The following is a 15,658-nucleotide window of genomic DNA, read 5'->3' as shown; positions in this document are numbered from 1 at the left end:
GACCACCACTGTAAATGCAGTTGAGTGCAATGTTGTTTTGCAGTGCATGACTGTATAAACACGTATTTACACGCATATATACTGCAGATACGGTAGAATTGTGACTTAGATGAGGGCTAGAGTCTAAAGTGTGTATTAGGCTAAAAGTGCATGTAGTCAAAATTAAGCCTGAGAATCCTTTAAAGTACTATGGACATATACACCATGGTTTTGTGTGGATGAGTACAACCCTGTGTGGTATTATGTGACTATAACTGCAGGGCAATATCAGTCAGGACCTTCCTGTAGAACTCTTGCTGAAATAGGTGCAAAAGAGAAAAAACAGATTCTGGTTCCCCCACCCACTGCCAGACAGTCACAGTGAAAAACTTGTGATCATAATTTACAAAGACTTTTTCCATCTCAAATGGCAATTGATTAATTCCTTCCAGCAAATGAATTGCTGTGCCGTTCATGTTAAGTCAGATGTTCTCTGAGAACAGCTTAACTGGAACCCTCATGACTTTCCAAAGATTTGAGGTAGTTCTAATAATTGGCACATATATAATAATTCCACCAAAATAGAAAGCAAACAAAAAACCCATAGAAAGGAAAATAATCCAAACAGTGAGGCTGATCTAATTCCAACAATGAACAACTAAACTCTAAGTTTTCTGGAAGTAAAGAAAAAAGGGAAAATCCTAGATAAAAATTCTCATTGCTTAACCAAAATAAATTAGTTGAGAGGAGTTTTCTCTTGACACTATTAAAAAAATTGTCACTCATAATTTCATCATAGCTATACTGTTATTTTTGCTTATATACTCTATATTCAAGTCCTTGTCTGCAAGCAAAATATAGATTATTTTTCAAAAACATTTCAATAGGCAAAATATTCATGTAGTTTGAAAACAACGAAGTATGAAAAGTATACAGTGAAAAGTTTCCCTCCCATCCTTGTCATGCATCTGCCTAGTTTCAAGTCCCCTCAACTGCCATGTGTAACATTCTAGAGTTTTTCTGCGTATTCAAGAATATCATTAACAGCAACAAAATATATATTTTTATCCTCACCCCTTTTTTGTACTCTGATTTTTTTCATTTAATAATATATCTTTCAGGTTTTCCCCTATCAGTAGAAGGAAAGAGTCTTCATTCATTTGGGCTGCTATTACAAAATACCTTAGACTGTGTAATTTATAACCAAAAGACATTTATTGCTCATGGTTCTGGAAGCTGGAAGTCCAAGATGAAGGTGCCAGCAGATTCAGTGTCTGGTGAGGGCCTGTTCCTCATAAACCGTGCCTTCTATGTGTCCTCGCATTGTGGAAGGGGCAAACAGGCTCCCTCAAACCTCTTTTATAAGGGTGCTAATCCCTCATGAGGGATCCTGCAGAACCCTCATGACCTAATCACCTCCCAGAGACCCCACCTCTTAATACTATCACATTGGGTATTAGGTTCCCACATATGAACTTTGGGGCAACACTAACATTCAGACCACAGAAGAATGCTTCCTCACTCTCTTTTATAGCTACATGGTACTTCATTGTCTGGATGTACCATAAGTTATTTAACTAGAGCCCTACTGATATCATTTGGGTTGCTTCCATGTTTTTGCTACTGTAAACAAAGCTCGAGTGAATAACCTTACACATATATAATCTTACACATGTGCAAGGATAGCTGAAGGATAAATTCCTTGATGCAAATTGCTGGGTCAATGAGTAAATGCACTTATAAATTTGATAGCTATCACCCAATTGCCTTGCAGAGGGGTTTTAGTAATTTATGCTTCTACCAGCAGAGTTAGAGGGTTGAGTGCCTCATCATATCTATACATCAGAACCAGCATCTGCCTGCTGCATTCCAGGGAGGAGGGAAAAAGACTGTGAGAAAGGAAGAACTGTTTGTTAGGCACCTACTATATGTCAGACATACTCTCTGTGTTCACACTCTAGATAAACTCTGTTACTGCAGGAGACAAAGTGTATTTCCCAAACGAGAAAATTGAATCTCAGAGAGGTTAAGCAAATTTGCACAATGCCTCAAGTAAGTGGAGTAGAAGAGTCCTAAACCCACGGCTGGCTCTGAAGCCTGTGTTGTTCCAGTGGGCCAAGTCATGGAGCAAGGGAGGATATCTCAGCAGGGCTCTGCTGTCTTTCTGAGTCTGTTTTGATCAGTATTTGTGAACGTGAGCCACATTTGTTGTTTCCAAATTACTTTATTTTGTTGCCTGCCTCGAACTTCAAGTGTCAGAGCTCAGCCCTACTTAGAGGATCCCCTGACAACCCCTCATCCCTCCCTCTTTTCCTCCTCCCCAGGTCCCAGTGCACACCCTTCACAAGTGATGTCTTTGGGTACAGCAGGGTCCCTCCAGGTGTGGCTCTCCCAGAAGAGCGTCTAGCCACCATTCCAGGTCCCGCACTAGCTGCTCCAGCTCTCGCACCTCTTCCTCTAACTTTTCCAAGAAAACATGTAAGTTCTCCTTCAGCCATTTCCTGATGATTCTTATCGGATCTTCTGCAGGTTCACTGGTCTGATATTGAAGTCCCTGAAAGACACCAAAATTGCTTCATGAGCTTTTACATGTAGGATTCCATTGCTACTGGTTTCAAAAAGTTCCCTGAGCCTTTGCATATGCTGCTTGTTCTGCTTGGAGTACTCGTCCCCATGTCTACCTGGTCAGCTCCTACTTACACTTCATGACCCAGCTCACCAATGACACTTCCTCTGGGAAGCCTCCCAGATTTTCTCACCTCAGTAGTTCCCTCAGTATCTTGCTGAATACGTTACCTGGGAAGCCAGAGGACTCTGGGGGTAGTTACAGTCTTTGATCCTTTCTGACACCTCCCAACTTCTTCCTGAAACAGGCACAAACACCACCTCTTAAGGCCAAGTGAGTGGTAGTTGAAATAAACATGGTTGGTCATCCCAGTGGGATGAAGGGGGATGGGTAGGAGAAGGCGGGCTGTGGAGGCCCCTTTGGCACGCAACCGTCTCCAGAATACTCCCCCCGACTCATTGTGGACTCGGTTCCTCCTTTCTCAGATTCCAGAATGCTCACCTGATATCCCTGTGCCCAAGTACAGCACTAAGACCAGCAACGCCAACAGCATCTGGGGACAAGGAGAGGAGGTGAGAGGGGAATGGGAGGTGAATTCCTGGAGAGCAGAGCGTCCCCCGGCTTTCCTTACAAAGGGCCAGGCATGGGGGTGCTATGAGATAGTTTTCAGAACTTAACTTTTTTTCTAGTATCTAAGTCACACTTGCTTACCTCAAAACCCCCAAACATCGCAGATAACATGGCAACTTAAATTTAATTTGTGTTTTCCCTCCTTTCTCCCTTCTGAGAAGTAAAGCCCACCTCTGCTTTCATTCCTTGCCTGACTTTTAAACATGTGGTTTCGATTGATCTTTAAAATCAGCCTTGTTGTGGTATAGTTTCCATACAATAAAATGCACACATTTAAAAAGCACAGTTTAATGAATTTTGACAAATGTCTGTATCTATGTACAATCACCCCAATCAAGATACACAATATTCCCATCATCTTAGAAAGTTCCTTCATGTCCTTTTGTGATCAATTCTCTCCTTACTTCCACCCTGCCAGAGAGACCACTAATCTGCTTTCTGTCACTGTGCACTAGTTTTGCCTGTTCCATAACTTCATATAAATAGAAGAACGTGGTACATACACTTTTGTGTTTAGCTTCTGCTGCTTAACATAATGTTTTTGAGATGGCTTCATGTTTCTGTGTGTTCAGTTTTATTGATGAGTACTTATATTGTGTATTTTATTGGTGAGCATTTATATTATATGAAAATAGCACAATTAATTTCTTCACCTGGATGAACTTTTGGGTTGTTTCCCAGTTTTGGGCTATTATGAGTACTCATGTACAAAACTTTGAGTGGTCATATGTTCTCATTTCTCTTGGGTTAATATCCAGAAATGTGAATGCTGAGTCATATGGTAAGGGTATGTTTAATTTTATAAGAAACTGCCAAACTGTTTCCCAAGGTGTTTGTATCCTTTTACATTGCTGCCAGCAATTCATGAGAGTTCTAGTTGCTCCACATCCTTGTCAACACTTGGTATTGTCAATCTTAATTTTAAGGATTCTACTGCTTGTGTCGTGACATGTCAATCTAGTTATTATATGCATTTCCCCAATGATTAATGATGTTAAGCATCTTGTCATGTGCTTATTGACCATTCATAATGCATAGATCTTTTTTTGTGGTGTGTCTATTAAAATATTTTGCCTATTTTTATTGAACTATTTGTCTTCTTTTTCTTAAGTTGTAATAGTTCTTTATATATTCTGGAGATAAGTCCTCTGGCAGATATTAGGAATATTTTCTCCAAGTCAGTGGTTTGTCTTTTCATTTTCTTACCAGTGTCTTATGAAAACTAAAAGCTTTCGGTTTTGATGAGGTCCAATTCATCAAATTTTTCCCTTTTGTGGTTGTACTTTTTATGTGCAGTTTAGAAAATCTTGCCAACTTCAAGGTTGTGAAGATTCTCTACAGTTTACTTTTACTTTTAGACATTTTATTGTTTTAGCTTTTACGTTTAGGTATATGATCCATTTTGAATTAATTTTTGGGTGCTTCTGGTCAAGATGGTAGAATAGATGGACTGCAGTTTCATTCTCTCACACAAATCAACAAATTTACAACTATAAAAAAGCAATGACAGCCAAGCTGGGGCTGCTAGAGCTCAGGCGAAGAGGAGGAGAGACCTACAGAGTACATGAACGCATGAGAAGCCACGATGAGAGAAAGAAAGAACTGCTCTGACTGTTTTGAATCCTGGCTGCTTCCAGGCTGGAGCTGCTGAGCGCATGGAGCAGGAGCTGGCAAAAGCCATGGCTGTGCCCTTTGGATGAAGTTGCTTGGAGGTGGCAGGGGAGAAGTGGGCCTTGGTGGCCCCTAGGCCAGGAAGACTGTTAATAGGGTTCCTGTGGACCCACATAGGACTGAGGAACCACAACAACTGAAAAAAAGGAGCCACTCAGAGGCTGGTGAGTCTTCACAAGGGACCAGCACATGGAAGTGTTTGGAGTGAGGGGGATGGAGGAGTCAGGCCCACTGGGAGAACACTGGGGCAAAGCAAGGACAACTGATCTGTCCCCCAAGCAGTGTAGGACCACTCAGAGGACACTGGTCAGGAATATAGAATTACATGGGGTACAGTTTGCTGAAAAGACTCAGGCCCAGACCAGAGTTTCTGCACAACCCAGTTGTACCAGATCTTATGAAAGCCAGAAGTACCTATAAAATCAACCATTAAAACCTGAGCTGCACAAAAAGCCTTCCCTAGGGAATCAGCAGCAGAGCAGAAATTTAGCTTTAACCACAGAGCTCAAGTATAGTCCCCACAGGAAGTTTCCCCATTTAGAAATTAGCAAAAACTAACAAATTAGTTCTAGTGCAGTGTTTAAGTGGTGGGAACAGCAAATAATCCAACATAGACCTGAAAGAAAAAACAAAGTACCCACAACCAGAGGCAAAGTTTGATATTAACTAGTAGAGGTCTCAATTCACCAAAGAATACCCATAACCCCTAGAAGGACCAGAAGTCCCCTGGGCTACCAAGCCTGAAAGTGGGGAGGGCTAGGGGCATGGTTGAGGCCCCAACACCTGCAACCAGTCTTGAGGGTGGGGGCCGAGGGCCTCAGGTGCACTCCCTGGACACACGCAACCACCCCAGTGATGACCACTGAGCTGCTGCAGGTAGCATCCCTCCTGAGCTGGGGTGGTGGGGAGTCGAGGGCCTTGGCCACGCCCCCCTGACACCCACAACCAGCCCAGCAATGACCGTGAGCTGCCACAGGAAGGGCTTCAGGTTCGTGAGCTGGGATGGTGGGGGGGCGAGGGCTTTTGTCACACCCCTCTGACATCTGCACCCAGCCCGGCAAGGACTAAGCCACCACTGGAAGCTCCCTGGTTTCCCCTGTGGGAATGAAGAGGGTGCCACAGGCCTCAATCCCGCCCCTCCTCCTTCCTCCTTCTTCCATCCCATTTCCTTCCCCTTTCCCCCCTCCCTCCCACCTGCTCTGCAACAACATCATAGAATGTAAAGAAATAATAATATTAATAATAAATAAATAAAGTGAATTAATTTTTGTATATGATAAGCAATTGGGATTGATTTTTTTAATGTGAATATGCATTGTTCTAAAATAATTTGTTTTAAAAGAGTAATTTTTTCCTTATTGAATTATATGGGCGTCTCTGTCAAAAATATAGTCACCATATATTAACGTAGGTCTATTTCTAGGTTCTGTTCTGTTTTGTTGATCTATACATCTATCTTTACATCAATATTATATTAATCTATGTTAGTTTGCTATGGCTGCCATAACAGAGTGTTGCAAATTGGGTGACTTAAACAACAGAAACTTATTTTCTCACAGTTCTTGAGGCTGGAAGTCCAAGGTCAAGGTACAGGCAGAGTGGTGTCTGATGAGGCCTCTATCCTTGGCTTGCAAATGGCCACCTTCTCACCGTGCCCTCACATGGCCTTTTCTCCATGTGTGCACATCCCTGGTGTCTCTTCCTCTTCTTATAAGTATATCAGTACTAATGGGATTAAGACCCCACCTTTATGACCTCATGTAATCTTAATTACCTCCTTAAAGGCCTTATTTCCAAATATAGTCACTTTGGGGGTTAAGGCTTCAGTGTATACATTTTGAGGAACACAATTCTGTTTATAAAGACTACACTGTTGCTACTCTATTCCATTGATTTCTATATCTGTCTGACATAATACCACATTATCTGGATTACTGTGGCTTTATATTAACTTGAACTCAGATAGTGTAAGTTTTTCAACTTTGTTCTATTTCAAATTTGTTTTGGTTATTCTGTGTACTTTGTATTTTCATACATTATTTAGAGTCCTCTTTTTCAGTTTCTACAAAAAATCTGCTGGGATTTTGATTGGTATTACATTGAACCTATAGTTCAATCCGGTAAGAAAGAGTGTTTTAAAAATGTTGTATCTTGTAATCCATAAACATGACATAGTATATCTCTCCATTAGGTTTTCTTTTAGTTTCTCTTAATGATGTTTTGTAGTTTTCAAGTGTAGAGGCCTTGCACATCATTCCAAAGTATGGTATGGTTTTTTTTGATGATGCTCTTATAAATAGTGTTTTAAAATTTTCATTTTCCAATAGTTGCTGGTCTATAGAAATACAATTGAGTTTGTATCTTGTAACTTAAGTTTAGAATTTCATACATAGAAATGAGGTTTTCTATGAAGAAAATTTTATCTCATCCTCTCTAGTTTTTATCCTTAAAAAAGATATTAGCCTTTTTTCCCTTGCCTTATGTATTGACTAGAACCGCTAGTAAAATATCAAACAGAAGTGGCAAGACTGAGCATCCTTGCCTTACCCCATGTCTCAGAGGGAAAAGTGTAATTTTTCACCATTAAGTGTGGTGTTAGTTATAGATTTTTTTCATTGTCATCCTTTATCAGATAGAAGTTTCCTTCTATTCCTGGTTTTCTGAGGACATTAATATGTATAAGGGTTGCCGAGCCCGTGGCGCACTTGGTAGAGTGCTGCGCTGGCAGCGCTGCGACGCTCCCACCGCAGGTTCGGATCCTATATGGGACTGACCAGTGCACTCACTGGCTGAGTGCCGGTCACGAAAAAACGACAAAAAAAAAAAAAAAAAAAAAAAATGTATAAGGGTTAAATTAGTGAAATGCCTTTTCTGTGTCCGCTGAGAGATTCAATGAGTGTTTCCTTTTGTGGTAAATTGTGTTAATTGACTTTTGAATATTGAACCAACCTTGAGTTCCTTCAATAAGCTCCATGTGTTCATGATGCACCAGCCTTTTTATGTAGTGCTGGATTGGATTTGCTACTATTTTGTTGAGATGTTTTGCATCCACGTTCATGAGAGATTGGTTTAAATTTTTTTCTGTATGTTTGTCAAGGTTTGGTGTCAAGGTTATGTTGCCTCCTTAAAACGAGTTGGTAAGAATTCTCCTCCTCCTCTGTTTTATGAAAGAATTTGTGTAAGGTTGGTATTTTTGTCTGAATGGCTGATAGAATTTTGATGAAAACTTTTTGGGCCTGTATTTCTTCTAGAGTCAATTTTGTAAGTTGTATTGTCCAGGAAGTTTCCTCATTTTACGTAAGTTAAATATATTGGCATCAAGTTGTTTCTAATATTACCTTAATATCTTTTTAATGCCTGTAGGACTGTTGTGATAGCCCTCTCTCATTTTTGATATTGGTAATTTGTGTTTTTTCTCTCTCTTTTTTAAACTAGTGTATTTAATTTTATTTCATAAAATTGCCAATTTTATTAATCTCAAATAAATCATTTATTAATTTTCTTTATTATTTGTTTGCTTTTTATTTCATTAATTTCTGATCATTTCTGTCCTTCTACCATTGAGTTTAATTCTTCTTTTTCTGCTCTCTAATGTGGAGACTTTGACAATTGCTTTTAAGATTTTCTTGTTTTCCAAATATGTGTGTGTGTGTGAACATATTGTCTGACATTGAATTTTCCCCTAACTCACTAGATTTGAGCTGAGTCAGACTTAGGTTGCCTTAAACATTTCTTGTTCACCTGAGTTTGTGATGCAAGAGTTAGAAAGCTGCTATCCACAACAAAGAAGATAAAAGATTTGTATAACTTGCCTCCCCCAGATAGTTTTCTCTCTATATATACTAGCAAATATATTATTATTAACTTAAAAAATAAAAATAAGGTACACAGTAACAACATGGTTGAGTCCCACAGAAACAACAATGAGTCAAAGGAACCAGCTTCAAAGGTACACACAGTATGATTCTGTTTACATGAAATTCAAGAATGTACAAAACTCATCTATAATGATAAAAATCAGAATCATGGTTATCAGGGTGGTGTGCTAGCTGAGAGGGGGCCCATAGGAGCCTTCTGGGGTATATGGAAATGTTCTATGGCTTTATCTGGGTAGTGATGGCCTCCAGTGTGTACGCCCAATACAAAAGTCATTACACTGGACGCTTAAGATTAGGGCACTTTTAATTTTCTTAACAATGTTCCTTAGGAGACTTTTCATGGAAGACACGCAGAACTGTCTCATTCTCTAAAATGACTGCTAACTATTCTGTGGTCTGGACGCTCTTCTATTTAATCTCTCCTCTAGCAACGGCTTTGCAGGTTGACTTCTTCCCCAGCATGTTTGGTAGAAAGCTTCCCCAGGTTTCTATTTTGTGCTGTATCAAGGCAAAGGAAGGAACGTAGACTAGGATTAAGTTTTAGTCCTTTTCCTTGTGCTGTCTGGGGGCCTGAGCTGAACCCCTCTCTGAGCCTCAGTTTCTTCATCTGCAAAATGAATTTTGAAATATGCTGAAAGGTCTTTTAAAAAGAAAAGATGGGCCTCTGTGGTGGAATCAATTTGGGAAGTGCTGTGGTAAACAACGTTAAGTGGATTTCTTGGCTGTAGGATTTCTCAGAGTCTTCATTATGTTATGCAGTGTAAATCTCCCAAGAGGGGACAAGGTTTGCAGCGTGCCCCAAACCACAGAACTCTTTTTATAGTTTTTCTGAAAGGGGGATTTTGGGGATTTGGTATTTGTGTAATGCTTTTTAGGAAAAACTGCAGCATGATGGAAACCCACCTGTCAAGGACCCCATCACGTGTTACGAGTTCCAGCACATGTACAGTAAATGAATGAGTGAACACATCTTTTGAAAACATATACAGATCAGTCATTCATTGCTCTGATTAAAAACCCTTCAACAGCTTCTAATTATTCTCAGAATAAAATTCCACCCCATCCATCGTGTGCAAGGCCCAGCTGAACTTTGCAGCCTCCTTTTACATCCTCACTTCTGCACCCGGGAGGCAGTGGAGTACATGGTGCCCTTGCTCAGTGTTCTGCTATCAGATGGACCTGGTTTCAAAGGGCTTTGCAATCAGATGGATGTGGTTTCAAATGCTAACATGTCCCGGCTGTATGGGTTGCTTGCCTTTCTGAGTCTCAGTTTACCCATCTGTATATGAGGTTGACAGCATCTGCGTCTTAGGAATGTTGTAAGTCAGGGAAGAGAGAGCAAGTAGAAGTACCAGGCTGAGCAGTGTTAATGTTTTCCATTTGGACAAAATCCCATGTGAAGTTAGAATTTCAGTCCTGAGAACGAATCCTCCAAGAGCTTTCCAATTCAGGTGTATTATTCTATTTATTTCAGTTTGTTCATTTATTCAGCACCTGTTATGCACTAAGCACTATTCTAGACACCAGGGGTATAGCAGGAAACTAAACAAAAATCTAGCCTTCCTGGAACATACCTTCTGTGCACTGTGTTGTGAACTAAATGAGACAGTGTCAGTAATGGCTTTGGTGAGAAGTGCCTAAGCCCCTAAGCTGGGCTCCACCAGATTGGGCTCTGGGAGAGTGTGGTTCAAAGCCCATTCCTGACCTACAGTCTGTCTGCAGTGGCAAAGGGAGCCCAGGGGGTAGGAAAGCAGCGTGCACCTGGCTTAGCCTTACCTGCTTCTTGTCTTCACAGTGGCTGCCCCTTCTCTGTTCAAACAGCTCCGTTGCCAAATTCTCAGCTGCCACCTGCTCAGCTGCCACCCGTCCCCTGCTGCCCACCTGTTGGATTGTCATGGCCTCAGGTCAGGCTGCCTGGGGGGAACAAGATACCCACACCCGATAGGCAGATGGGCATCCCTCCCCTCCCCCACCTCTGGTCACCAGGCATCCCTCCAGCATTGAGTTCTGATGTCACAGAAGGTGGGGGACAGAAAGGCCCCCATCTTCCCACCACTCTGATTTTTAGGTCCTTTCCTTGCATTTCCCCTATAATGCATAAAACAAAGACCAGGAAGAAATGCATCAAAAGATTACATTTCAGGTTGATGATTTTTCTGATCTTTTTTCTTCTATATGAGGGTACTTCAAAAAGTGCACGAAAAAATTCATATTATCTTTCAATTTTATTTTTCTATGCACCTTTTGAAGCACACTTGTATTTGCAAGCGTTTAGTGAAAATGCTAATTTTAAAATACAAAAACAATAAAGGCTAGTTTTCATTGAAAAATTTATGGAGATCATTGTAGATTCACACACAGTTCTAAGAAATAATACAGAGATCCTGTATACCCCTTACTCAGTTTCCCCCAAGGTAACATCTTGCCTCACTGTAGTATGATATCACAATCAGGATATTAACATTGATACAATCCACCAACCTTATTCAGACTTCCCCAGTTTTACTTGCACTCATCTGTGTGTGCATGTTTAATTCTAAACAATTTGGTCACATGTGTAGTTTTGTGTACCTACCACTACAGTCAAGTGCAGGAGAGTTCCAAAACCAGAAGGAGGCTTTGTGATGCCTACTGCCTTCCCTGCCCCCAACCCCACTGTCCCTAACTCCTGGAAATCTGTTCTCAATTTCTAAAATTTTGTCATTTCAAAATGTTATATAAATAAATCAGATAATATGTCACCTTTGGGGATTCACTTTTTTCTTTTTCTTTTCTTTTTTTTTTAAACATAGAATTAATGAACTTGAAGTTTCATCCAGGTTGCTGAATGCATTAGTATAGTTCGTTCCTTTTACTGCTGAATAGTATTTCATGATGTATATCCACCACCCTTTGTTTAAACATTCACTGGCTGAAGGACACATTCAAAACGTATTAAAAAACTGGCTGTTTCCAGTTTGGAGCTCTTATAAATAGGCCGATATGAACATTCTTGTTCAGGTTATTGTGTAAACATATGTTTTCATTTCGTGTAAACATAAGAGTGCAATTGCTGGGTCATATAGTAATTGCATGATACTTCTATTAAAAACTGTCAAAACTCTTTTCCGGAATGGCTGTGCCATTGTTCATCCCCATTAGCAAATGAATGAGTGATTCTGTATTCTCTCATTCTCACAAATTTTTGGTGTTTTCACTATTTTTTATTTTAGCCATTTTGATAGGTACATGTGGTATCTCATCATGGTTTTAATGTGCATTCCCTGATAGCTAATGATGTTGAACATCTTTCCATGTGCTTATTTGCCATCTGTATGTCTTCTTCAGTGAAATATCTGTTCATGCCTTTTGCCCATTTTCTAATTGGGTTGGTTTTTCTACAGTTGAGGTATTTTAATTTTTTAAATTTTTTGATGGCTGGCCAGTATGGAGATTCGAACACTTGACCTTGATGTTACCAGCACCTGCTCTAGCTAACTGAGTTAACTGGCCAGCCTACGGATGAGTTTTGAGAGTTCTTTGTATATTCTAGATACTTGTCTGTTGGACATATGGTTTGCAAATATTTTTTTTCCCAGTCTGTAGCTTGTTTTTCATCCTCTTACATGGACTTTTGCAGAGAAAAAGTTTTATATTTTGATGGGGTCCAACTTACCATTTTTTCTTTTAAAAATTGTGCTTTTTGTGTCAAGTCTAAGAATTCTTCACCTAGTCCTAGATACTGAAGATTTTCTCCCATTTAAAAAAAAAAAGTTTTATAGTTTTGTACTTTATGTTACAGTTCATGATCCATTTGGAATTAATTTTTGTGCAAGGTGTGAGGTTTAGATCAAGGTTCATTTTTTGCCTAGGGATGTCTAACTGCTCCAGCACCATTTGTTGAAAAGGCCATCCTACCTCCTTTGAATTATTTTTTCACCTTTGTCAAAAACCAATTGAGCATATTTGTGTGGGTCTATTTCTGGGTTCTCTATTCTGTTTCATTGATCTATGTATCTATCCCTGCATCAGTACCACACTGTCTCGATTAGTGCAGCTATCTAGTCAGCCTCACTATAACGTAGAGTGATTTTTTTCCCACTTTCTTCTTTGCCAAGATTGTTTCAGCTCTTCAAGGGCCCTGGACTTTCCACGTAAACTTTAGAATAAGCTTATCTATGTCTACAAAAAACTTTGCTGCCTGGGATTGTGATAGGAATTGCATTTAACCTACAGATCACTTTGGGGAGAGCTGACATCATTACCATGTTGTGTGTTCCAGTCCACGGATACGGTATGTCTCTTCATTTATTTAATTTAATTTTTTTTTTTCACAGCTGGCCAGTGCAGGAATCCGAACCCTTGTCCTTGGTGTTACAAGGCCTTACTCTAGTCAACTGAGTCCACCTGCCAGCACTGTTTAGGTCTTCCTTGTTTTCTTTTATCAGCATTTTGAAATTTTCAGCATATAGATCTTATACATGTTTTGTTAAGTGTATCTCCAAATATTTCACTCTTTTGGACTTCTCTCATACTTTGAAAGCCCCAGTCTACTAAACAAATTTCATGTGTTAAGAAATCAGTAATTTCCCATACTTTATGAATTAATTTTCCTAAAGTTACACATACACAGCCTCTAGTTAGCACCCAGATAACTTATTGAGATCTATTACATACTAGGCATTTCACTAGGTTATTTTACTACATCTTGTCTAGGCTATAATTCTGTAGGTAGTTGGGGATTGAATCTGTTTTAATAACTATTGTATTTCTAATGCTCATATGCAGCCTGTTATATAGTAAATGTTCAGTAAAAATATTTGTTGAAAGGATGAATAATGAGCAATCTCAAACTGGGGGCTCTGAGAGGCCATGAACTGTTTCTGGTGAATACATTTTTGTATTTAGAGCACTTGGCTCAGTAAATATTTGGTAAATGAGTAAAGCAGGTGGTATGATTTTTATTTTACCAGTGAAGAAGTTGAGGTTCACGGTGGCTAAGGAAGTATATCAGCAGGAGTGGGTGTCATGTAATGAGTACTTACTGTGCGCCAGACTCATGCTAACTAAGTGCTTTTCATACATGACCTCATTTAATCATAACCGCCCTGCAAGGCTGGTGCTGTTAGTATCTCAGTTGGGGAGGTGACTTACTCAGTGTCACACACCCTGCCTGAGTTCAGGGCTATTTAACTCCAAAGGCTTTTAGTTTATCCCAAGCAGTTAATATAATTTCAGCCCAAAGCAAAGAAAGCTGCCATTCTTATTACCCTTTGTGGCTTTTTTTGTGGGTAAGTAAGTGTGGGATTTTCATGAAACTTTTTGAAATATCAAATGTAGCTACATTCCCTCCTCCTCCAACCCCATAACCACCCCAGTTTGGCACCCCAGGCATTTAATATTATCTCCACTCCTTCTTCCCCCTTTTCTTGCATATCCTTATTATTATTATCACCCGCAACTAAGTTAGTTCAAGAAATTTCTGAGTACAGGTCACTGTGAGAAGTGCTTTGCAGGCACTGGCTCACTGTATAATTATTACAGTGAGCCAGAGCCTATTAATATTATTATTAGGTGGTAAATAATATTTTTATCCCCATTTTACAGATGGGGAGACTGAAGCTTAGAGCGATTAAGTCATTTTCCCAAAGTTCCACAGCTGGTAAGAGGCAGGGCTGAGATTTGAACTCCACCCTTCTGATACCAGCACCCTGGCTCTGAATGTCCATGAGATACTGCCCTTTGCATGGGAAAACTCAAGAGCAGAGAAAGAAAGTGCCCTGTCCAAGCCAGTCAGAGGGAAGAGACCCAACTCAAGTCTCTTGCCTCCTACTTGGGGCACTTCAAAAGGCTGTGTGCATTACCTTGATCTTGCATGTGCCATGAGGCTGCTGGCCTTGTGGGCTTTATCTCCTACACACATTTCAAATGTCAAATACAAATATGCAAGGATTGCCCTTTAAGTTAAGTATGGCACATCTAAAGTAATGAATTACAGTCGTGGAAAGAGAAAACAACTAGAAACATTTTCTGGAAAACCCAGTGAATTCTTCCAGGAACCCCCTCTGAAGGGTAGAGCTTCTGAGATTGCTTTGAGGGCCATCTCCTGGGGATTCAGCCTTAGGGCAGGACGGAGAGAATGAGCGTCCCCACGTGGCTCTCAGAGAGCACGCCCAGCGGCTGGTGTGGGCAGGGGCACCCCCACCCCTCACTCCCCAGTGAAGAAAGCGGGAAGGGATGAGAAAGGAGAGAGGGGCCCGATGAAGAGGGAATTAGGGAGTGAGTGGCTTCCTGAGTCAGTGTGGGAGTGAACGGGGCAGCGGTGGAATCAGTGGAAAATGTGTGACTGAATACAGAGTTCCAGGCAAATCATTAACCAGCCTCAAAAGTTACACCCCGCCAAGGGAGAGATCTGCCCCGTACCTAACAAGTGGAGACCAAGCAGTGCTTCGTGCTTGAGTCCTGTCTCCCAAGCACATCTGGCTTCACATCCTGGTGTCACTGTAACATTCACTTGGAGAAGTGACATCATGTCTCTGAGTTTCAGTTATCTGAGAAGTGAGGCCACCCATCATGTACATCTCGTGGGGTTACAGGGAGGGCTAAAGGGGCCGACTGGGTAGTGCCTGGTTCAGGCTGGACCTCGGTTAGTTTTTCCCCCTCCCATCCCCTCTCTTTCTCCCCCTTCTTCCCTCCCCTCTCCTTTCCTTCTTCCCTGGCTTCCTCTCTGCCGTCCCCATCCCCTTTCCTTTTCTCCTCCTCACTTCTCTAAATATTTATTGACTGGCTACTCTTGTGCCAATTCCATTTAATTCTCCCAGTAATGTAAGCATGCCAAGAATTTATATGAAAAGTCTATCTGGAAAACTGGTAGAGATGGTATAATTGGCAGGCCTGGATAGGAGGGGGTGCGGACGAATGGGGTACAGAAGGAGGGGCACGGGATGGCTTCATA

General features: G+C 40.8%; 1 protein-coding gene across 1 annotated transcript; it reads right to left on the bottom strand.

Annotated features, from left to right (window-relative positions):
• Positions 1 to 2,320: 2,320 nt before the first annotated feature.
• On the bottom strand, positions 2,321 to 10,620 carry SMIM23 (small integral membrane protein 23). The gene is made up of 4 exons (XM_063087677.1): positions 10,501 to 10,620; positions 3,047 to 3,098; positions 2,776 to 2,843; positions 2,321 to 2,533 (listed from the first exon to the last, which is right to left on the bottom strand). The coding sequence occupies exons 1-4, from the start codon at positions 10,618 to 10,620 to the stop codon at positions 2,321 to 2,323; spliced, it is 453 nt and encodes a 150-aa protein (XP_062943747.1).
• Between the last annotated feature and the right edge of the window lie 5,038 nt (positions 10,621 to 15,658).

This window comes from Cynocephalus volans, chromosome 2, assembly GCF_027409185.1.
Source record: "Cynocephalus volans isolate mCynVol1 chromosome 2, mCynVol1.pri, whole genome shotgun sequence".
Taxonomy (NCBI): domain Eukaryota; kingdom Metazoa; phylum Chordata; class Mammalia; order Dermoptera; family Cynocephalidae; genus Cynocephalus; species Cynocephalus volans.
This window is presented reverse-complemented; position numbering and strand designations above follow the sequence as displayed.